This window comes from Acipenser ruthenus, chromosome 28 (genome assembly GCF_902713425.1).
Source record: "Acipenser ruthenus chromosome 28, fAciRut3.2 maternal haplotype, whole genome shotgun sequence".
In the NCBI taxonomy this organism is placed as follows: domain Eukaryota; kingdom Metazoa; phylum Chordata; class Actinopteri; order Acipenseriformes; family Acipenseridae; genus Acipenser; species Acipenser ruthenus.
In genome coordinates this window covers 21617126-21641009 of record NC_081216.1, presented here as the reverse complement: position 1 = coordinate 21641009, position 23884 = coordinate 21617126, and the positions used below count along the sequence as shown (strand labels likewise).

The 23884-nt window shown below is 48.3% G+C and overlaps 2 protein-coding genes across 2 annotated transcripts; both read left to right on the top strand.

Moving 5' to 3' along the window:
* Positions 1–78: 78 nt before the first annotated feature.
* LOC117434923 (EF-hand calcium-binding domain-containing protein 4A-like) lies at positions 79–11541 on the top strand. Its single transcript, XM_034057652.3, has 10 exons — positions 79–391; positions 7417–7640; positions 7744–7855; positions 7961–8135; positions 8350–8496; positions 8598–8688; positions 8881–8976; positions 9186–9373; positions 10027–10098; positions 10317–11541. Exons 1-10 carry the CDS (start codon positions 79–81, stop codon positions 10474–10476), a joined length of 1578 nt encoding a protein of 525 aa, XP_033913543.3. The 3' UTR covers positions 10477–11541.
* Positions 11542–13788: 2247 nt separating this feature from the next.
* On the top strand, positions 13789–23598 carry LOC117434933 (CD151 antigen). The gene is made up of 8 exons (XM_034057664.3): positions 13789–13946; positions 17848–17958; positions 18074–18265; positions 20136–20210; positions 20680–20784; positions 20976–21134; positions 22587–22673; positions 22894–23598. The coding sequence occupies exons 2-8, from the start codon at positions 17875–17877 to the stop codon at positions 22951–22953; spliced, it is 762 nt and encodes a 253-aa protein (XP_033913555.3). The 5' UTR covers positions 13789–13946; positions 17848–17874; the 3' UTR covers positions 22954–23598.
* Positions 23599–23884: the final 286 nt, after the last annotated feature.

Genomic DNA, 23884 nt, shown 5'->3' with positions numbered 1-23884 from the left:
ATCCGGCTCTTTCTTTGGCACTGGTAACCTCTGCAAAATAACAAGATCAGTTGGTTATTCGACGTACACACACTGTTCATGAAGAAGAAGTTTGAAAATAATAAAATACTAAACTATAAAACTCGTAAAATCAAGAATATTTTAAAAAAACACGTTACAATACACCTGCATGCCCGTAAAACAAACAAAGGATCTTTGTCCATTTCCGGATTGGGGAATCCGTCTATGGTGCAAAGAGTGGGAGGCGGTGGCTTCGGTCCGTGTGATCTAAGAGAACAAGCAGCGCTGAGAGAGAGAGGGACGGGGAGGGAGACACCTGCAGCCACAGCACACCTGTGTCTACCCCGGCGCGCACACGACACAGCCACGGCTGAGCAGGTCGCTAATACAGGTAAGACTCCCGTGCCGATACCTCACTGGAACAAATTGTTTTCATCACAAGAATGATGGCTTGATTGCTGTTTAACGCTCACCATGGCTTGCTTTTAAAAGACACGTTTGCATTCAGAGTTCCAGAGGGTAGTCGCTGACGGGGGTGTAGCTCAGGACGCTTGTAAGCACAGCATAGTTTATGCTAGTGAAATGTAAATAGAAGACGCCAGGTTCATATTTCACAAGCAATGTAAATGCAACGCTTCTTTGGAATTCATTGACGGGGCTCGTCTGTCAGTACAGACTCCGGTACTGTTTGTTAAACGCGCTGCTGTGGAATTTTGGAAAATAACAGTAGTTTTGTCAGAGCTCGCAGTTTGCGCAAATTCAGCAGTATTACACCAATACAAAGAGTTTTATGAACGCGCATGTGAAGTTAGGCGTTAGTTAACATTACAGGTGTCCTAAAGTCCTCTGCAGTTTTGCGCTGTACGACTCTGGCACCTTATGTTTGTTTTCCACGAATCAATAATGAAAGCCTGGCAGGTCGGCTTTGTTTCTGATAAACGAGCTTGCTTGCTTATTTACTTGGCAGTGCAATCATTTGCTCTAAGTTATTATTTATTTATTTATTTATTTATTTATTAGTTTTATACATTGCCACGCAGCTTGGTAGAGTGCACAATAATCGCTTCCGCAATGCTATCGATTGCAAAATATAATCCCGATTTTGTAGTCTGGTTGCTATGAAAGTTTTGCGTGACTTGGTGGGGTTACAAGGTCCGTCTCTCTGGTTGCGTGTTATTGCATTGAATCGATCGAGCTGATGGGGTGGAACTATTCCAGCAGGCTGGCCTTCTTGCTGTCACAGTTATTGACGGTCCTGTCTCTTTGCATGCCCGAGGTGCGAGTCGCTGTGCCCTGGGGCTCGAGGTCGTTCTCCCTGTTCTCTAGAGTGTTCAGTTTCACTCTGCCCTGTGCTATTCCAGCAGGCTGGCCTTCTTGCTGTCACAGTTATTGACGGTCCTGTCTCTTTGCATGCCCGAGGTGCGAGTCGCTGTGCCCTGGGGCTCGAGGTCGTTCTCCCTAGCCTGATTTGCAGTGCAGCAGCAGACCTGGTTCAGAGCAGTACCACGGGGTGAAACAAACAGCATGTTGTTGATCAGGCTACCCTGCTTCTTGTGAAGCAGTGCAGAAAACCTGCAGCCTGGACCCTGGTGATGTGACTCACTGCACACCATTAACTGTAGCAGGCCTGGCTGGAACTCGCATTCACAGAGCAGCGGCACAAATAGGATTAATCTTTCATGCACTTTGTAACACTGCTGCCAGGGATTATAAACACTTACACAGAGTCTAACAGGGTAAGAGACCACTTCTCTTATAGAAGTGACCCACAGTAAAAGCACAGCAAAGAGTAAAGAAGCACAGTGAGGTGTGGTAAAGCATAGGGAAGCATTGTAAAGCATAGGGAAGCATTGTAAAGCACAGAGAGGTCTGGTAAAGCATAGGGAAGCATTGTAAAGCACAGAGAGGTATGGTAAAGCATAGGGAAGCATTGTAAAGCACAGAGAGGTCTGGTAAAGCATAGGGAAGCATTGTAAAGCACAGAGAGGTCTGGTAAAGCATAGGGAAGCACTGTAAAGCACCGAGAGGTATGGTAAAGCATAGGGAAGCATTGTAAAGCACAGAGAGGTATGGTAAAGCATAGGGAAGCATTGTAAAGCACAGAGAGGTATGGTAAAGCATAGGGAGGTGTGGTAAAGCATAGGGAAGCATTGTAAAGCACAGAGAGGTCTGGTAAAGCATAGGGAAGCATTGTAAAGCACAGAAAGGTCTGGTAAAGCATAGGGAAGCACTGTGAAGCACCGAGAGGTCTGGTAAAGCATAGGGAAGCATTATAAAGCACAGAGAGGTATGGTAAAGCATAGGGAAGCATTGTAAAGCACAGAGAGGTATGGTAAAGCATAGGGAAGCATTGTAAAGCACAGAGAGGTATGGTAAAGCATAGGGAAGCATTGTGAAGCACAGAGAGGTATGGTAAAGCATAGGGAAGCATTGTAAAGCACAGAGAGGTATGGGAAAGCACAGAGAGGTCTGGTAAAGCATAGGGAAGCATTGTAAAGCACAGAGAGGTCTGGTAAAGCATAGGGAAGCATTGTAAAGCACAGAGAGGTCTGGTAAAGCATAGGGAAGCATTGTAAAGCACAGAGAGGTATGGTAAAGCATATTAATGGACAAGTCAGACCAGGGTAACGTGATGAGTGCAGAGTATAACCATGGGAAAAGCAACGGCGGAAAACTGCAAAGACACAGTGGTAAACTGCAAAGACACAGTGGTAAACTGCAAAGACACAGTGGTAAACTGCAAAGACACAGTGGTAAACTTCTGTAAGGGGGGGCTGGATTTGTTTTTTGTGCTCTTTGATAAATTGGGAGAGCGAGGAAGGAAGACACCACAGGTAGTGGAAATGGCAGTTTGGGATTCATTTTACTCTTACGCCATGTTCTTCCCATTTGTCCTGTTTGAGAATCCTGTGAAAGCCAAGGGATCAGGCACTCCCTGTTCTGAGCCGGGCATGGGACTCTGCTGATTCTGAAGCCTGTGGTCACGATACAAACAAATACATGCAAGCAGTCCTTACTGCACCCTGCCTGTGCAGAGCACAGCTCTCAATGCTGCACCCTGCCTGTACAGAGCAGAGCTCTCAATGCTGCACCCTGTCTGTACAGAGCACAGCTCTCAATGCTGCACCCTGTCTCTACAGAGCACAGCTCTCAATGCTGCACCCTGCCTGTACAGAGCACAGCTCTCAATGCTGCACCCTGTCTGTACAGAGCACAGCTCTCAGTGCTGCACCCTGCCTGTACAGAGCACAGCTCTCAGTGCTGCACCCTGTCTGTACAGAGCACAGCTCTCAGTGCTGCACCCTGCCTGTACAGAGCACAGCTCTCAATGCTGCACCCTGCCTGTGCAGAGCACAGCTCTCAATGCTGCACCCTGTCTGTACAGAGCACAGCTCTCAGTGCTGCACCCTGTCTGTACAGAGCACAGCTCTCAATGCTGCACCCTGTCTGTACAGAGCACAGCTCTCAGTGCTGCACCCTGTCTGTACAGAGCACAGCTCTCAATGCTGCACCCTGTCTGTACAGAGCACAGCTCTCAATGCTGCACCCTGCCTGTACAGAGCACAGCTCTCAATGCTGCACCCTGTCTGTACAGAGCAGAGCTCTCAATGCTGCACCCTGCCTGTACAGAGCAGAGCTCTCAATGCTGCACCCTGTCTGTACAGAGCACAGCTGTCAATGCTGCACCCTCCCTTCATTTAAATAGAAGCTGGTGAGAGTCTTGAACCCTGTTCTGTCACCAGCTTTTCTCTCCCTCTCTTTCTCTCTCCCCCTCTCTTTGTGGTCACTCATCTCTGAATTGCAAACGCTTCATCCTGGCTGCATGCAAATCTTTTTAAATGTTAGATTTGCATCACTTTCATAACCTGTGTGTGTGTGTGTGTGTGTTTTTGTAGCTCTGTTTGACTTTGTCGGTTTAGTCAATGCAGTCAGTTCAGCTTTGGTTTGTTTTTTGTTGCTGAAGTCCCTGTGCAGGGGGTTGCACCCTTATATTTGTTCACTGCAGTCCTTTAGCAGTTTTCCCTGTGTTTTTCCTATGGTTATACTACCATTGTACCATTGTATGCTTTACCATGCCTCTCTGTGCTTTACAATGCTTCCCTATGCTTTACCAGACCTCTCAGTGCTTTACAATGCTTCCCTATGCTTTACCAGACCTCTCTGTGCTTTACAATGCTTCCCTATGCTTTACCAGACCTCTCTGTGCTTTACAATGCTTCCCTATGCTTTACCAGACCTCTCTGTGCTTTACAATGCTTCCCTATGCTTTACCAGACCTCTCAGTGCTTTACAATGCTTCCCTATGCTTTACCACACCTCTCTGTGCTTTACAATGCTTCCCTATGCTTTACCAGACCTCTCAGTGCTTTACAATGCTTCCCTATGCTTTACCGGACCTCTCTGTGCTTTACAATGCTTCCCTATGCTTTACCAGACCTCTCTGTGCTTTACAATGCTTCCCTATGCTTTACCAGACCTCTCTGTGCTTTACAATGCTTCCCTATGCTTTACCACACCTCTCTGTGCTTTACAATGCTTCCCTATGCTTTACCAGACCTCTCTGTGCTTTACCATGCTTCCCTATGCTTTACCAGACCTCTCTGTGCTTTACAATGCTTCCCTATGCTTTACCACACCTCTCTGTGCTTTACAATGCTTCCCTATGCTTTACCAGACCTCTCTGTGCTTTACAATGCTTCCCTATGCTTTACCATGCTTTGACTGGACGTCATGCTGTTTTTCAGTTTTATTTGTTTGGAGTGAGGAGCTGGCAGAGTAAACAGCTCCAGGTTTTGTTGAGGCACAGGTTGCACAAAGAGGCTGAACAATCCATCACTCTGTGTTTACACTGAGACCTGAGCACACCAGCTTTACATCCTGGAACACACTGCACCCTGTCACGAGAGAGAGAGAGAGAGAGAGAGAGATAGTGTGTGTGTCAGTGTGTGTGTCAGTGTGTGAGTGTGTGGCAGTGTTTGTGTGTGTGTGTGAGTGTGTCAGTGTGTTTATGTGTGTCAGTGTGTGTTTGTGTGTCAGGTTCTGTGTGTGTGTAAGAAGACTCTCTTGTACAGTGAGAGAGAGGATCAGCTGTAGACGTTCAGTTCTAGTGTAGATTTACTTTCACAAACTTCAAAACCACAATCAGAGAACGAAACACTGTCTACTTCTGCATTCAAATGTTTCTTTACTAACAGCTTCAATTACAAAAAATGGAAAAATAGAAAAGCAAGTTTATACGCACACACACACACACACACACACACACACACACACACACACACACACACACACACACACCAGCAGACTGACACGCAGATATATCTCCTTTTTATTTTGTTTTTCTTCCTGGTAGTGAACCGGTTGGTTCTGTCAAGTGCAACAGAGCTGCACTGCTCCTGTAATCAGTGATCACGCGCTGGGCTGAACAGAGCTGCACTGCTCCTGTAATCAGTGATCACGCGCTGTGCTGAACAGAGCTGCACTGCTCCTGTAATCAGTGATCACGCGCTGTGCTGAACAGAGCTGCACTGCTCCTGTAATCAGTGATCACGCGCTGTGCTGAACAGAGCTGCACTGCTCCTGTAATCAGTGATCACGCGCTGTGCTGAACAGAGCTGCACTGCTCCTGTAATCAGTGATCACGCGCTGTGCTGAACAGAGCTGCACTGCCCCTGTAATCAGTGATCACGCGCTGTGCTGAACAGAGCTGCACTGCTCCTGTAATCAGTGATCACGCGCTGTGCTGAACAGAGCTGCACTGCCCCTGTAATCAGTGATCACGCGCTGTGCTGAACAGAGCTGCACTGCTCCTGTAATCAGTGATCACGCGCTGTGCTGAACAGAGCTGCACTGCCCCTGTAATCAGTGATCACGCGCTGTGCTGGCAGCTTGTTTACTGTTATTGACCTGCTGCATGTGTTTGCTGTCCTGTTGCTGTCAACATCCTGCTTCCCAGCTACCGCAAACACTAGAGGCTGTGCTGTCTTCAATAATCACATCCACTGTACATGCATGCACACACACACCCCTAATCACATACACTGTACATGCATACACACACACCCCTAATCACATACACTGTACATGCATACACACACACACCCCTAATCACATACACTGTACATGCATGCACACCCCCCCCCCTAATCACATACACTGTACATGCATGCATACACACACACACCCTAATCACATACACTGTACATGCATACCCACACACACCCCTAATCACATACACTGTACATGCATACACACACACACCCCTAATCACATACACTGTACATGCATACACACACACACACCCCTAATCACATACACTGTACATGCATACACACACACACACCCCTAATCACATACACTGTACATGCATACACACACACACACCCCTAATCACATACACTGTACATGCCACACCCCTAATTATGGCAAAGCAAACGGGCAACAACTTGAGTTTAAAAACAGTGTTGATTTCTGCAACACCCTTCAGAAAGGCTTCCGGGGAGTGAACTAACTAAGGGGGAATTGCACTTGTGGTGTCTGATGCATCGTGCCTAAAGTTCATTATACTGCCTGTTGAATCAGTCAGGGCTCCTTGTGGCTGAGCTGTACTGACCTAGCCCAGCCAAGCACACCCTGAAAAATGAGTCGTATTGTCTCATGTTTGTTGGATCAAATTGAAGGACAAAAGCCAGGCTGCGTTTACCCAGACCGGGTGCCTCTGTGGGTTTGTTTTTCCGTTCCTTTGGTGTGTGTGTCTCTGGCAGTGCCTGCTTGCACTCTGAGCAGGCCGTGGAGATGTCTTTTTGACAGGAGGTCAAGGTGAGGGTTCATGTTTGCGTGTTGCGTGCATTGATTGCTGTCTCCTCCAAGCTGGCCAGTGCTGCAGATTCGATGAGAGAGTGTTTGGAATTATTCTAATAGTTGAATTCTCTGAGCTGTGGGTTCTGGATGGACGTGCTATTTCTAGCTCTGGCTCTGGGTGTACAACAGTAATCTTCCAGATGGGCTTGGCTCTTCACACACACACAGAGTAATAAAGCAGGCAGATCTCTCTGTCTGAACACCAGCTGTTAACCGCGGCTCAAACTCCAAGGAGAGTAACCCCTGTCTGTGCCGGCCCATTTTCCACTGACAAGAAGCCCTGCTCTGAACCCCTTCTCCGAACCCCTTCTCCATGAGCACAGGGCTGTTCCAGCACTGCCCTCTCCTCCCTCTGCAAGCAGGCTAAGTCAGGTCTCAGGGTGGAGAATGGGTACTAAAGTACTGTGCAGACAGACTTGCAGATAGATAGGCAGACCCCCTGGTGTGTCAAACTCTTGACCCTGTCTCTTATATCAGTTAATATGTACAGTGGACCCTGTCAAGTCTAGTTACCCCTTGGTAACCCGTCCGATGTGTGTGTGTTCCCCTGCTCAGGCGGAGGCATGGCGGGCAGGCGGAGAGGCAGAGAGCTGCTGGGTGAGGGGAGAGGAAGCCCCAGAGCGGGGGGTCGAGGCCAGCAGGCAGCGGGGAGCCCCAGGGCAGGCAGAGGAGAGGCAGCGGCCAGCAGCGTGCAGCAGGAGATGCTGGAGAAAGCCAGGGATCTTTTCCAGCTGTGTGACAAGGAGGAGAAGGGCTTCATCACCAAGAGAGACATGCAGGTACCTGTACTGGGGCACTGGAGCTCAACTGTTAACACCAGTGACCAGGACACTCCTCTCCCTCTCTCTCCCTGTCCCCTAACCCCCTCTCCTCTCCTCTCAGCGCTTGCAGAACGAGCTGCCCCTGACTCCGGAGCAGTTGGAGGATGTCTTCGACAGTCTAGATCAGGACACGAATGGCTACCTCACCCCCCTGGAGTTCAGCATGGGCCTGGGTGAGTGTGGTACACTGACACTGCACCCCAACACTGACACTGACACTGACACTGACACTGCATCCTAACCCTCTCCCTCTCCCTCTCCCCCTCTCTCTGTCTCAGGGAGGTTCATCGGTGTCGAGGTGCTCCCTGAGCCCGAGGGTTCGGACTCGTCTGTCCTGGAGGACACGTTTGTCTCTGGAGGCTGGGAGGAGGACCTGTCCCTGCTGGAGGACAGTGAGGAGAGACGCTTCTGTGTGATGATGCAGCAGCTGGGAGCCACGCAGGTCTTCCAAGAGTACGACACTCTGCGCGATAGCGCAGCTGCAACAGTGATGTCTGACAGGCTTGCGTTGTCTGTCTCGCTCAGTCTCTGTGTTGTGTATTGTAACAGTGCTGTGTTGTGTTGTTCTCAGTCAGTTCGAGGTCAGGGAACTGTGTGTTGTGTTGTGTATTGTGACAGTGCTGTGTGTTGTGTTGTGTATTGTGACAGTGCTGTGTGTGTTTCTCAGTCAGTCCGAGGTCAGGGAGCTGTGGGCGAGGCTGCGCAGGGACCGACCGGAGCTGCTCTCTAATTTCGAGGCGCTCCTGTCCAAGGTGTCGACTCACATCCAGGAGGTGAATCTGGAGAAGGACTCGATGGAGCAGGCACTGCGCAGGTCAGACTCCCAGGAACACCCCGGCTCACTCTCTCTCTCTCTTTCACACTCTCTCATCCTCTTGTTGTCTCACAGCCTCACTCTCTTGCCCTCTTTCTCAGGAGGGAGTGTGATCATGACAGGGAGGTGCGCTCTCTGTACGAGGAGATGGAACACCAGATCACCATTGAGAAAGACAGGCTGCTGAACCAGGTACAGTGACTGCAGCACAGAGACACACGGTTATACTGTCCATGTACCACAGTATATCAGCTGCTTTACAGTGCTTGCCTGTGCTGTGCAGTGCTTTCACTGTGCTTTATTCCACTTAGGCTTTCACTGTGCTGTTTTTAGCTTCCTCCCTGTGTGGGTTCTCATGCAGAGGCGTCCGTCTTGTTTTCCCAGGATTCCCTGCGGCAGAGCGACAAGAGCCTGCAGCTGCAGAGCGAGCTGAGAATTAGGGAGCGAGAACTGGAGGGAATTGTGGGGAGACAGAAACAGGTGAGAGGGAGAGGGGAGAGGAGACACGGGGGAGAGGGGAGAGTAGAGAGGAGAGACGGGGAGAGGACAGACGGGGGGGACAGGGGGAGGGGGGGGACGGGGAGAGGAGAGACAGGGGGAGGAGAGGGGGAGAGGGGGGAAACGGGGAGACGGGGGTAGAGGGGAGAGAGGGAAGGAGGTGATATTGAATATTGGATTTGTTCTCTCAGTTGGAGAGCCAGCTTCACGAGCTGAGCTACGAGCAGGTGGAGACACGGGTTCAGAACGAACGCCTTCGACACACAAACAAGGATCTGCAGGACCAGCTGGAGAGGAGCACGAGGGAGCTGGAAACAGCACAGCGTCACCTGAGACAGCTACAGGAGCAGGCTTCGAGAGAGCAGAGACAGAAAGACAGGTAACACAGAGACACACACTGAGCTAGGGAGAGAGCTGGGGACAGCTACAGGAGCAGGCTTCGAGAGAGCAGAGACAAAGACAGGTAACACAGAGAGAGAGACACACACAGACACACACAGAGGGGTATTGTCAGGTATCAGTGATGTACTGTAAGTGCTCAGTTACCGCAGATGTTTATCATGTGTAAACTTTCCTAAACCAGGAGAAGCTGGATCCTGTCCAGCTGTCCAGCCCCCCACCCCCCAGGATCTCACTTAATCAGTATTTAGAAGTCTTTGCATAAGTGAGGAAATTCCTGTAACCCGGCCAGGGACTGAGGGGACTTCCGAAGAGAGCAGGTGGAAAACCCCTGCAACGCAAGCCAGTGAATGGGTGTGGAAATGGCGCCATTGTGGCTCGAGCACAGTGTCAGCCTCCTGTGTAAACTCATGGTCAGGGAGAGCCTGTATGGCCAGGCTGCAGTGAGCTCTTCCAGAGAGCTCTTCTCCTGCTCTAGTGGCCCTCAGGCTGGAAACGCACATCTGCCTTTGACTTGATTACGTTGGTGTTTAGTGCTTCTGAGTTTAGCGCTGGGAGTGTTTGATAGGTACTGATGCATAAAAAATAAATCTTTTTTTAAAGTCTCTCTCTCTCTCTCTCTCTCTCTCTCAGGGATGTTGTCACAGTTTCCAGGAACATGCAAAAGGAGAAGGAGAGTCTGCTGAAACAGCTGGAGCTGCTGAGGTGAGATTTCAGTGCTAACAGGGGCTCCACAAGCTGCACATCTGAACAGGGGATCCGTTCCTTCGTTCATTATTATTAGATTTTCTATCCATGACGACCTGTTATTTTTGTACTTTCTCTTTCCCTCTCCCTTCTCTTCCCTCCTCTCTGTCCCACTTCCTCTCCCTTCTCTTCCCTCCTCTCCCCCCCTCTCCCCCCTCGCTCCCCTTTCTCTCCAGGGAGATGAATAAGAAGCTGCGTGATGAGCGTGACGCCCACGAGTCCAGGAAGCTGGTTAGTCTCAGACAGCGTGTCATGACCCCACCCCTCACGCCACGCCCTGACAGTGGCCACGCCCACCAATACTGGCACCACCCCTTCAACCACGGACACTACTAGCCACAGGCTCGAGTCTTGTGGAGACTGGACTTGTGTTCCCCAGCTAAACCCCGTCCTTGTAAACCAGCTGGACTGTCAACAAGGTCATCTGTGTTCCTTCTGATGACTTGAGGATGTCTGGCAGCTGTCAGCTGTGCGTGTGGTCTGATAAAGGACGTTCTGTCAGACATGCGCAGACGCAAGGATGAGAATACGACTACAGCTATTCAGGTGCAATGTGTTCGGCATCCAGCAGGTGGCATCAATGTATAAATTGGTTGGATTTATTTATGAATTGAATGTGCGCTACGAAGACTGTGTAATGGGCTGGATTGTTAAAACACCTATTCCCCAAAAAATTTTATATAATATAATCTTCAATATTAAGCATTGTAGGGAACAACTGACTCTCTCATTATATATAATATATCTATCTATCTATCTATCTATCTATATTTCTATATATATTAGTGCTGGGACAAATATCTGAATATTCAAACTAATATTTTTTGACATGTATTCTGATACAAAAATCAGATGTTCATAAAGTAAAAAATAAATTGCGGTGTCAGCTTTATGTACTATTTATTTCCGGAATAAACAAAACACTGTTTCACTTGAGCTGCTATTTGGCATCCTTTGTTTTGTAGTTAATTCGCTGGGGTAAAGTAAGTCCTACACAACGTATTCTTTACTGCTGGGATATTTTTTCTGTTTTAATGTGTTGCATATTGTAACGTCTTGCTGTAAAATAAAGGCGCACACACAGGGGCCACGCCCCCTACCCCTGCTGTCTCTCCAAACATGAAAATCCTGTGTTCATCCCAGCACTAATATATATATATATATATATATATATATATATATATATATATATATATATATATATATATATATATATATATATATTTATATATATATATATATCAATCTATGTATTGTCGAAGAATGAATATGAGTGAATGATGCCATTAGGACATGTTGTTTGTGTCAAAGGAATGGAGCAATTATTGTATTTCATTTGATCTTATGTTGAATGTTTTGCTCAGTAAAGACCCTCGTTCTGAACCCTGGGTTTCCCATCAGCTCTCTTCTCTTTTCCTTGCCTCTTTTGATTTGCAGACGCCCCCTGGCAAAAAGCCCCTGCTCAAGAAAGGGTCAGTGACAGGGAAATACTTCATGGAGGACAAGCCAATCAAACACTTAGTCTCATTGCATGGGGAAGGGGCTTAGCTCACAGCCAATCACACTGCTTTGCACTGGTGGGGGTGTGATATGGTGCTATGCGAAGTTCTCCTATAGCGCCCTGCAGGGGATGATTGCACAGCAGTTTGAGCCATTTCAGGTTTTACAGAGAGCCGTCGCTGTAAGCTTTCATAGATTTAGGAGGCCTGTATTTTGAAGGAAGTGCACATTTTCAGAGAGAGAAAATAAACTTATTTGGCTGGGATGAACTGGATCCCTCCTTTGCAGCTGGTTTTAAAGGGTTTGTTACTCTGAGAAACTTTGCCTTTCAAAAAAAGGACCTGATGTGTCTTCATAAGCTTCCACTAAAAACTGAAGAGTGCTGGATCTCCCCCTAGTGGCTGACGAGTTAATAACACTGAGGTCAGCGTACGACACGTGCTGATCTCTCCACAGTTCAATGGGCTGAGATGCCAAGCCACTGCAAGCAGGTAAAGCTTGAGCTTCAAGTCCAGGTGACAGACACCTCGATCAGAGTGTGAGGACAGCTCTCTAGGCGTGCGAGTCTCCCGGTCTCTCCTCTCTCCAGACCGATTGGAGGCTCCGGTTTCTCCTCGGTGTCGCTTGGCTGTGAGTGGCTGGTTTGCTGTGGTTCTGTGAAGGTTTAGTTCCTCAGTCTGTTGTCTTTTCTCAGGTGAAACTGAAAGAAGCTCAAAGGTCGAGAGGTGTTCTGGTAAAATGGTTTGTGGCTCATTTTGTCAACAAAACTAAAACATTTGTCAACTTGACATGTTTCTTATAGTTTTTCCTCTGCACTTTGAGTGTGAATTTTTCCTGAGAGTCTCTGCAAGATACAAAACGCAGACACAAGGAGAGGGGTGAGGGCTACACTGGGAGGAGAGGGCTACACTGGGAGGAGAGGGCTACACTGGGAGAGGGGTGAGGGCTACACTGGGAGGAGAGAGCTACACTGGGAGGAGAGGGCTACACTGGGAGGAGAGGGCTACACTGGGAGAGGGGTGAGGGCTACACTGGGAGGAGAGGGCTACACTGGGAGAGGGGTGAGGGCTACACTGGGAGAAGAGGGCTACACTGGGAGAGGGGTGAGGGCTACACTGGGAGGAGAGAGCTACACTGGGAGGAGAGGGCTACACTGGGAGGAGAGGGCTACACTGGGAGAGGGGTGAGGGCTACACTGGGAGGAGAGGGCTACACTGGGAGAGGGGTGAGGGCTACACTGGGAGGAGAGGGCTACACTGGGAGAGGGGTGAGGGCTACACTGGGAGAAGAGGGCTACACTGGGAGACGGGTGAGGGCTACACTGGGAGAAGAGGGCTACACTGGGAGAGGGGTGAGGGCTACACTGGGAGGAGAGGGCTACACTGGGAGAGGGGTGAGGGCTACACTGGGAGGAGAGGGCTACACTGGGAGAGGGGTGAGGGCTACACTGGGAGAAGAGGGCTACACTGAGAGAAAAGGGCTACACTGGGAGGAGAGGGCTACACTGGGAGGAGAGGGCTACACTGGGAGAGGGGTGAGGGCTACACTGGGAGGAGAGGGCTACACTGGGAGGAGAGGGCTACACTGGGAGAGGGGTGAGGGCTACACTGGGAGGAGAGGGCTACACTGGGAGAGGGGTGAGGGGGGTCATATTCCCCTCCCTGTGTTACACAAACCCACCTTTATACCCCCTCTTCCTACCCCCTTTTTATTCCCTCTATCTGTCCAGTGTTAGATCATTTTTAAATACATGTGTATATATGTATTAAATTATTTAACTATATGTAAATATCAAATTATTTTTAATAAAGGTGTAAATATCAAACTTTTACCAATAAAGAACTACAGTATAGTGAAAAATCACGTGTTTGGTGTTTCATGAATAATATTGTGAGCGTTAAAACACTGCATTCTCCGCTCTCCAGCGCTGTCATTACGTGAGCCTGCATCTCAATAATAATAACGAGCGCTAGTCTAAACACTGCATTCTCCGCTCTCCAAGATCAGAAATAAAGATATCTGTTAACTTGAATCCGCTGTTTCAGTTTTGTAGTCCAGTGGACAGTGCAGCTCCTTTCCTCCCCGCTAGGAGTCTCACTCTCGCTGTTCAGAGCCGACCTTTCCCTTTATAAAAAGCAAGCTGGGCTCCTCGTCCTCCTGCGGGAGGCGGAGTTTCAGCAGTCTCTGTAGCTGAGAGTAGGCGAAGGGAGTCGGCGGAACAGTCTTTGTTTTAAAGGTTTGTCCAACGAGGGGAAGAAACAACCGTATATTCTTCAGCTCACACACCCGAACGCCTTAAAAAACAGGTAAGCGTGCCAATTATTTCACGACTCGTGATTTTTTTTGATCGCAACGCTGCGGTTTAAACGGAGAGCTTTATCTTCGGATCGGTAGAGAGAGTGAGAGGGGGGGGAGGAGGGCGTAAAACTAGCAGAGATTTTTGAAAAGGCAACACCTGGCATGTGGCAGTCTGCTGATTTTAAAATTAGGTTAGCTGAAAAAAAAAAAAAAAAAAAAAACAGACGCCACCCAACTATTGAAAAGTGTAACATCGCCTGCTGTCGCGTCGGGTGAATTATTAGAGCGACCCGTGGGCTGGTTTAGAACGCGCTATAATAGCACGACTGCTGGGCTGTGCAATCGCACCTGAAGCACCCGACTCTTACTGAACGCTTCACTAGACCCTGGAGGCCAAAATAAAACATGGCACCACAAAGTCCTGCCCTGTAGTGTACAGCAACCCGCTGCAGCACTGCGTCCTTCATTTGAGTTACAGCACAGGGTCCGGGGCTGCTTTAAATGTATTTTAATCAAACGCCCAGGGTGGAGTTTGTGAGGCTATAACAAAAAAAAAAAAAAAAAAAAAAAAAAAATGAAAGCTGTTATAAATGACTTAATAATGAATCTTACAGGAAAAGAATGTGAAATGTAATTTTATTGGAAGGTGAAGTGTGTGTGTGTGTGTGTGTATATATATATATATATATATATATATATATAATCTTAAAAAAAAATATATATATATATACAGTAGAAATTGTACAGCCAGTAAGACGCCCCATGAAGACAGCTGGCAGTAGTGTAACATGCCCTGGGCTGCACAGAGAGAGTGTTTCTGTTGGTACTGGAGTTTATAGACTGGGAAGCAGGGAGTTGTTGACCAGTTAGGTTTAGTGCAGCTACTGGCAGCAGTGACATGTTCTTGCCAGTAAAACATCATGGTGCTATGATAGTAACAGGTGCTGATCATTACATCTGGTTCTTAGCTTGTCTCCCTCAAATTGAATAGAACGTTCCCGAGCGACGGGGGAGCGTTTGGCCCGTCTATCGGCGCCCGTCCATTTCGTGGTAGCTGATTCATCTCAGGTCGGGTCTTCAAGGATCCCAGACAGGGATTCTGCCTTTATTATTTTACAACCCAAAACAGAAAAACAATTCATTCCACCCGTTGTGCGTTTTAGATTTTGTTTTTCAGTCTGATCCGAGCTGTTGTCCCCTGGACACTTTGTATGACATCACCAAACAGATCTTAAAAAGTGATCCCCTCCCAGTGCTGTGAGTGTTACCAAGTTAAGAAGCAGACATGTTGTTTCATACACACCGCGGCTTTGACCACACAGCTTTGTTCTGTAAAGCAGGATAGCACGTGTCAGAATAGAACAAAACACAGGCCGAAAGCACCAACACCAGGGTTCAAAGGTCACAGCTGCACGTGACTTGTCAGAAACATTCCACTGGAGAAGTGAGTTTAAACCAGTATGATTCAGGGATGGGAATAAGACTCCTGTTAAGTAAACCCACAGTAAAACCAGGAATGGATCACACTGCTGTGCAACGGGAGTCTTATTCCCATCCCTGTGAGTTCTCCAGAGAAATGGTTGTTCAAACTATTCTAGGAGCAGAATCTTTTTTAATTTATTTTTTGTGTGTTGTTTAAGTTGTAAGAGGCAGGAGTTTTGAAGGTGTAAAGAACAGCATTGTGCATGTGTGTGTGTGTGTTTCGGCAGGTTTGTAGTGAAGCAAACTCGACTCGGCTCTGTGAAGAGGCAGGTTTACACAGTCAGGAGTAGCGCGGTGTAGCAGAGGCTGTGAGTGAAACTAAACGCCAGCGTGCTTGAGAACGTCACGCACATGTTTTATCCTTTCCACTCGGCTCTGAAAGAAAGCAAACTTGGTTTTATTTTATCCCTCTCACAACAGAGCATTATTCCTCTGCCCTTTCAGAATGAGTAGCTTAAAGACACAGAGAAACGCTTTGAGTAGAAGGCTGTCATTGAATTTACACTGAAGACACAGAGAACGACTTGTAGTCAAAACATTTATCATTGAATTTACACTGAGAAAGACTTCTAGTCAAAACGTTTCTCATTGAATTTACACTGAAGACAGTGAATTTGCTGAGTCTCTTTTAGTGTTTGTAAACGGTGAGCAGAGCTCCTCAAAGCGGAGTCCAGGGGTATGAAGCCCTGGTCTCAGGGGGCCTCCTGTCTGTAGATCACAGGAATGCCAGATGCGAGAATCGAGTGACGGAGAGCCAGTGTACGCACACACAAGTGTTTGCTGCAACAGCTTTGCGTGGGTCCTTGCAAAGTTATCTTGCAGCGATCTTGAGATCTCCACCCCCAGCTCTCCTGTGCTTCCTCCCTGGGACTCCCAGGTCTCTGTAGCACTTCCAGACAGCTCCTTTTGACTCAATTATTTAATTCAACACAGTTTTACCTGTTCAGAAAATAGGGTGTGAATCATAGCCGATCTGGATGCCACACCAGTTCTTTTTTGTAGTTTTGGGTATGCCTTTTAAATAGGCTCTGCTGAAAAAAATGTGTGATTTTATATATATAATATATATATATATATATATATAAAACACACAGAGAGAGAGAGAGAGAGAGAGAGAGAGAGAGAGAGAGAGAGAGAGAGATGCAGCATTCCATTAACCAAGATAGTCCGTCCGTCCCCCCACACACTCCCATTCTCAAGCGCACACACATTGTATTAGGCTAAAGACAGTCACAGTGAGCAGGGTTAGCTGTATAGTCCAGCAGTCACAGTGAGCAGGGTTAGCTGTATAGTCCAGTCACAGTGAGCAGGGTTAGCTGTATAGCTTAGCAGTCAGACAGTTATTAATACCAGCTCGCTGATGGGATGGTAGCACCCTCTCCTGGGGAGAGACTCCTGGAACCCGAGTCTTGGAGTGCACCTCAGCACTGGCTTCTCTTTCACAGGCTGGCTGAGCCCGGTTTGGAGTCCAGTCCACACACACTCCCCAGTCTTAAGAGGGCTGAGCTGCACAGAGTCTGCTGTTTACATGCCTGGCATCCCGGAGACTGAGGAGTAAGCGTTGGGAGATGGGGCTGTGATATGTGCCTCCATACGCAGATCACCACACAATACATGTCATGACGGGATACTTGAGTCAGACATAGCAAGATTAAATGACATGTTAGCAGACTAAATGAAATGACACGGGTGGAGTCTGTAATATTACAAAAGAATTACTGGCAAACATTGTTGATTGAAAAACAAATAATGTACTGAAGACAGAATAGACGGAATGGGCAGGCCCAATGGGAAATGGGCAGGCCCAATGGGAAATGGGCAGGCACAATGGGAAATGGGCAGGCACAATGGGAAATGGGCAGGCACAATGGGAAATGGGCAGGCACAATGGGAAATGCCACCCGTGCTGGATCTTACTGTCTGTAACTGAGGCTTCCTGGAAGAGAACAGCAGGTATGAGACTTGCTGTGCCGTGATTCAGAGGAGGCAGCGTGACTCAGCGTCTGTGTCGGGAGGCAGGTAAACCACAGCCTGTAGGCAGATTCCAGGATTAGTTACTTCATTCTCTGTCTCTTTCAGACTCCCTTAGTGTTCGGATACGGTGCGGTATATAGATCATTGCCCTGAGGGCTGGCATTTCCAGGCTGGCGTCGCTCTGTAAATGGGAGTGGCCGCTCGGTTTCAGTGGCGGTTTTGAGAGGGTGGCGCCACGTTGTGGCCTGAGGAATCCCCTCCGTTCCTTTGAGATTGCAGGGCAGCGGAGTGCAGTCCCGCTTGTGTGGAGGGGCTGAGCGCTCCGTTTAGGGGTGGTGTGTCTGCGTGTGTGTGTCTGTGTCTCAGTGTGTGCGTGTCTGTGTGTCTCAGTGTGTTTCTGTCTGTGTATGTGTCCGTGCTCACTGTGTAAAGTTGCATCGTGTCTCTGTGCAGCACACAGACCCTCGCTGATCTGCCAGGATGGGAGAGTACGATGAGAAGAAGGAGACCTGTGGAACGATCTGCCTGAAGTACCTGCTCTTCAGCTTCAACTTCTTCTTCTGGGTAAGCAGTGCCGTTACTGTCAGATGTGCTTCATGTCCGTGCTTATGAAGAGCGTTAGTGTTCCTAGTGTAATATCTTGTGACTCTGTGTGTGCTGTGCCTCTCCCTCCTCCCAGCTGGCAGGGGGCGCTGTAATGGCAGTGGGGGTTTGGACCCTGGTTGAGAAGAGTGATTACATCAGCCTGCTGTCCTCCGGCATCTACGCTGCCACCGCCTACATCCTGGTCATCGCCGGGGCCATCGTCATGGTGACCGGAATCCTGGGCTGCTGTGCCACCTTCAAGGAACAGAGGCAGCTTCTCCGAGTGGTGAGGGGGGGGGGGGGGGGTTGCTAAGGGAATAAAAGCAACTTTTCCCAGACCGTGAAGTGAGTGAGGGGTGTGACAGAGAGGCTGCTCAGTTCCCATGGTAACAAGGATAGAACTGCTATTGTTTCCACCGCTGAGTAATACAGTGAGGAAGGAAGGAAAATATTTGTGCCCCAAGGCAAACCTACAGAGTCACAACATTAGCACTTTGGCAGAGTGCCTTACCCGCCCCCCCCGCCCCGCCCCGATCGCTGCACAATCCCACTCCCAGTGTGGTGGGGAGTGGAAATACTGATACAGGGAGCCCCTCTGAGCAGTGCACCCCTCTATACTGATACAGGGAGCCCCTCTGAGCAGTGCACCCCTCTATACTGATACAGGGAGTCCCTCTGAGCAGTGCACTCCTCTATACTGATACAGGGAGTCCCTCTGAGCAGTGCACTCCTCTATACTGATACAGGGAGCCCCTCTGAGCAGTGCACCCCTCTATACTGATACAGGGAGTCCCTCTGAGCAGTGCACTCCTCTATACTGATACAGGGAGTCCCTCTGAGCAGTGCACCCCTCTATACTGATACAGGGAGCCCCTCTGAGCAGTGCACCCCTCTATACTGATACAGGGAGCCCCTCTGAGCAGTGCACTCCTCTATACTGATACAGGGAGTCCCTCTGAGCAGTGCACCCCTCTATACTGATACAGGGAGCCCCTCTGAGCAGTGCACCCCTCTATACTGATACAGGGAGTCCCTCTGAGCAGTGCACTCCTCTATACTGATACAGGGAGTCCCTCTGAGCAGTGCACCCCTCTATACTGATACAGGGAGCCCCTCTGAGCAGTGCACCCCTCTATACTGATACAGGGAGTCCCTCTGAGCAGTGCACTCCTCTATACTGATACAGGGAGCCCCTCTGAGCAGTGCACCCCTCTATACTGATACAGAGAGTCCCTCTGAGCAGTGCACCCCATTATACTGATACAGGGAGCCCCTCTGAGCAGTGCGCCCCTCTATACTGATACAGGGAGCCCCTCTGGGCAGTGCACCCCCTCTGTCACAGCCCTGCCTTCTCTGCCTAACCCCTAGTTTCCAATGCAGTGGGCTGGCTCAGTAGAAACCGGCAGTGTGTTCTAAGGGAGCAGATTTACTGTGTGACTCAGAGGAGTGGAATGAGACAGGCAGTGCCGCACAAGCATGCAGACCTGTGAGGGGGGGCAGCCTCTCTGTGTTCAGTAAGAGGAGCTGGAACACGGGGGTCTGGAATGCACAGTGAGATTAGACTGGCCCTCCTTACATAAGCACAGCTGTCTCTCTGTGACAGCAGACTGCGTGTGAGTGAGTGAGTTGGGGGGGGAGGATCTTTCGGATCTCTCTTTGATGGGGAACACATGAAAGAATTCAGATAATGCCTTGCTGTGACTCTGCAGATCAGCTTTCTTTGAGTGGTGGTGGAGCTGATGGTGTGGAAGTTTTAAAGAATGTTTTGTTTGCTTCTCTGAATGAACTGCAGTTCATTCATTCTCAGGGTGGTGTCGGTCTCTGTCTGTTTAAGAGCCCTCACATTGCTCACAGGAGACCGGCACCACCTGTGCCAGACTGTGTAAACACAGCTGTTTTAAAAACACATGCTGGCGCATGCAGGCACAGTGATAATCCCCACAGTAACCAGCAGACCTGGCAAAAAGTATATAAGCACTTCATATCCTCTAGTCTAAAGTGCCCTAAAAGTGCCCTGAGACACGGTCCGCAGTGCTGTGTGTGACTCTGTGTCTCTGCTCTGCAGTGCTGTGTGTGACTCTGTCTCTGCAGTGCTGTGTGTGACTCTGTGTCTCTGCAGTGCTGTGTGTGACTCTGTGTCTCTGCTTGTGTTCCAGTACTTCGTGCTGCTCCTGTGCATCTTCCTGCTGGAGATTCTGGCCGGGATCCTGGCGTACATCTACTACCAGCAGGTGAGTCCCTCTCCCCCCGCACTGCGACTTCAGCCTGCTGTCCTTAACACTGCAGTCACTCTGTCCATCCTTCCTGCTCTGACCGCTCTCGCTCTCTTGCTCTCCCTCTTCCTCTCTCTTAATGCTGCAGTGTTCTCCGATGTGCAGCCAGCTAATTCCTGCACAGCTCACACGCTGTTCTTAACAGGGGTGTGTTACGCGATAAGATGTGGATCGCGATACATGCAATGGTCCTGATGGGCTACTTGCGTGATGTATAATATGATCACATGATTTAATTTAATGACTGACTATTTTGTTAAAAATTATATATATATATATATATATATATATATATATATAATATAATATAATATAATATAATATGCTGTGAGATCAGGAAAGTATGTGTGCAAGTGTAAAACACTGAGATGTGCTACAGAGATGGAAATACCAGGCTGGCTTCAACCCTCTTCTCTTCTCTTTGCAGCTGAACGATGAGCTGAAACAAAACCTGAGAGAGACCATGACCAGCAAATACAAACGAGTAGGAGAGGAGAGAGTGACCGAGGCTGTGAACAAGCTGCAGCAGGAGGTGAGGGGAGAGGGAACGGGAGGAAGGTAGGACAGAAGTGGGTGAAGAGGAACAGTAAACAAAGTAGTTGTAACTGCCTTTGCCACAAGATCCCGAGAGCATCAGAACCTGGGGCACGTGTCTTAAGTACATGTGGTGTACGCGTGTTCATTATGTTTTTAAATCTCCCCTCTGTCTCTCTCTCTCCCCAGTTCAAGTGCTGTGGCAGTAATAACTCCCGAGACTGGCAGGACAGTGAGTGGGTGAGGACCCCCGAGGCGGAGGGCCGCAAAGTGCCGGACAGCTGCTGCAAGACCATCACCCCCCAGTGCGGCAAGCGAGACCACCCCTCCAACATCTACAAGGTGGAGGTGAGAGAGGGGGCCGGGGGGGGTCTTTATCAACACCATTGAGGCGTGTCTCTGAGTCCCACCCCGTTAGAAGAGTGCCAGGAGCTACTATTCTGACCTGGTAGAGAGTGTGGAACTCGCACTTCCCGTCTGTGCAAGCGTTGGACTCACTTCAGCTATGACAGGGTCTGCCGTTTATACAGAGCATGCATGCAGGAGCTTCAGCTTTCTGTTTAGATTCAATGTCTTGAGGCGTTTCTAAGTGTCCGTGGGCTGCCGTCCTTGTTGAGAGTGTATTGCTCACATAAACTCTTTGCTGTGTCATGTCCCGGGAGTACTGCACTCCGCACTTGGGTTTGAAGCCCGGATTGCCGTCTCTAATCCTCTCTTGTTAATCACTGTCTGGCTGGCTTTGTGGTCTGGAGAGCGGCTTCATCTGAACCCAGCTGCCCTGCTGCAGGAAACCTCAGCTGTTATCTCATCTCAAAATACAGTAACTCTTTCAACACTGCAGAGCTGTATAGAGGGCTATAGGAAAGAGAACTCAACACTGCATACCAGTAAACTAATCTAATATACCAGTGTGTGTATATATGTTTATATATATATAATGTGTGTGCTCATTTTAGTTGTGTTTCTGTATGACACAGCAGCTGTGTATCTAGTTGTGCAGTCCCAGGGCACGGTGTTTCTGAAGGTAGCTTGGTGCTTGGAGCGCTCTTTCTAATTCCCTACAGCAGCAGGTTATTAATTCTCCCTCCTCCACTATAGCAAGGCTGCTTCCCAGAGCCTGTCCGCAGTACGTTGCTATTGTCATTCCACTGAATTGTCGTCATGGAACAGCCCGTTTCCATGGAGACGCCGTGGGTGTTTATACAGTAACAACAATCCTAACTTTAGATTTGGCAGCCTTAGCAAAAAAAAAAAGAACACGCTCCCTAAACAAGAGCGTGAGAGACTTCTGGAAAAAAAACAAAGAGAATCATACTTAAATGAACTTAACAAGTTCAGTAATGTTTTGACTAAAGTCTTCCTGTGTCTTCAATCTCAATTCAATGATAAATGTTTTGACTAGAAGTCTTCCTCGGTGTCTTCAGTGTAAACTCAATGATAAGACTTCCAGTCAAAACGTTTATCATTGAGTTTACACTGAGAGACTACCAGTCAAAACGTTTTTCTCGGTGTAAATTCAATGATAAAAGTTTCAACACTGTATCCTGTTCATTGTCTTTGTTTGCCATTAGTATCAGGCATGCTGTAATGACAGGGGTAGAAATACAAGTCCCTTTGCAGGGCAGTTTGATGCATTCCTGGTTTTACTTTGAGTTTAATAATAAGACTTGCGTGAGCTTGTTACCTATAGGCTGTGGCTAATCAAGCTGATAGTAAAACCTGGAGTGGGTTTAGCAGCTGTGCAATAGGAGTCTTGTTTCCATCCCTGCAGTGTCTAACAGAGTTCCTCCCCCCCTGCAGGGCGGCTGCATCACAAAGCTGGAGAATTTCATCCTGGAACACCTGCGGATAATCGGAGCGGTGGGCATCGGGATCGCCTGCGTGCAGGTGAGGGGAGAAACTAGGGGTTTGGGGTGGGAGAGGGGAGGAAGGAAGGAAGCAGCTTCTGGATCAGCAGTGTGGGAGGAAGGAAGGAATGGAGAGAATAGGGGAAATGAGGGAGGGGGGTGGCAGGCACGCAAAAAAAAAACGGATCTGTGTTTGTACAGAGATTAGTTATCATAATGCTTTGTTGTGAAGCCAGTTCCCATGTATCTCTTTCTCTCAGATCATCGGGATGATCTTCACATGCTGTCTCTACCGGAGCCTCAAGTCCGAGCCCTATTAACTGGCGGTGGGTAGTGCTGAATCTTTCTCATCTCTCTTTCACACCACTAACGGGCTCCAAGATCAACAAACTGGGACCCCCAAGCTGACTGCCAAGATCCCCCCCCCCCCCCCCACCTAACAAACTCAAGCAAGCTCTACACCAACACTCAACCCTCCCTAGCACTGGAAGAAAGCAAACCCTGAGCTGGGAATAAACGCAGGCATTGCAGAGTCTCCTTTCATCATCCACTCTCCTGTCTGTGAGAGGGAAGGGCAGCTGGGTGCAGCGAGAATAAAAACCAGCCTGGGGAACACAGCACTCCCCTTCCTGTATAGTTCTTGAAGCCAAATATGTAAAAAAAAAAATTAAAAATCCGAGAATAATTTGCCAATTTAACAAAAAAGGGCAGTTTATTTTTCTGTTTTGTGCCTTTTTCTCTTATTTTAAGTTTTTTTTAACTGATCAACGCTTTCATAATATGAAATATACATTATTATTCTTATATTTTCTAGCATCTTGTACACATTGTAAGCATAGATTGAAAGCTGGTAGAAAGAATTTCAGAGACAGAAAAAAACCTTTCACTGTTTGACTGGAAATAATGATTATTTTAAGGTTTGTATTGTGTAGTCTAGTTTGAAAACAATAAATAATTTAAACACACTTATGTTTTATTTCTTGACTCAAACACTGAGCAGCCCAGCAGCACAATCCCATTGGAAATGCATTACAATAAAAAGAATAACAGTCGCGTGGAAGAAAATGTGCCACGTGTGTTACAATGAGAAAGCAAGTGCTGGTGGAATGGCATTAGAGGGCACATGGGAGTCTAGTGTGCTTTATAACCTACCTGCGAATGAAAGGGCTTGCTTATTTTAGAACGAGGCGCAACACCAACACAGAATTTACTCTCTGCAGAGCTTGTGGCAGATTTGATCAAATATCACAA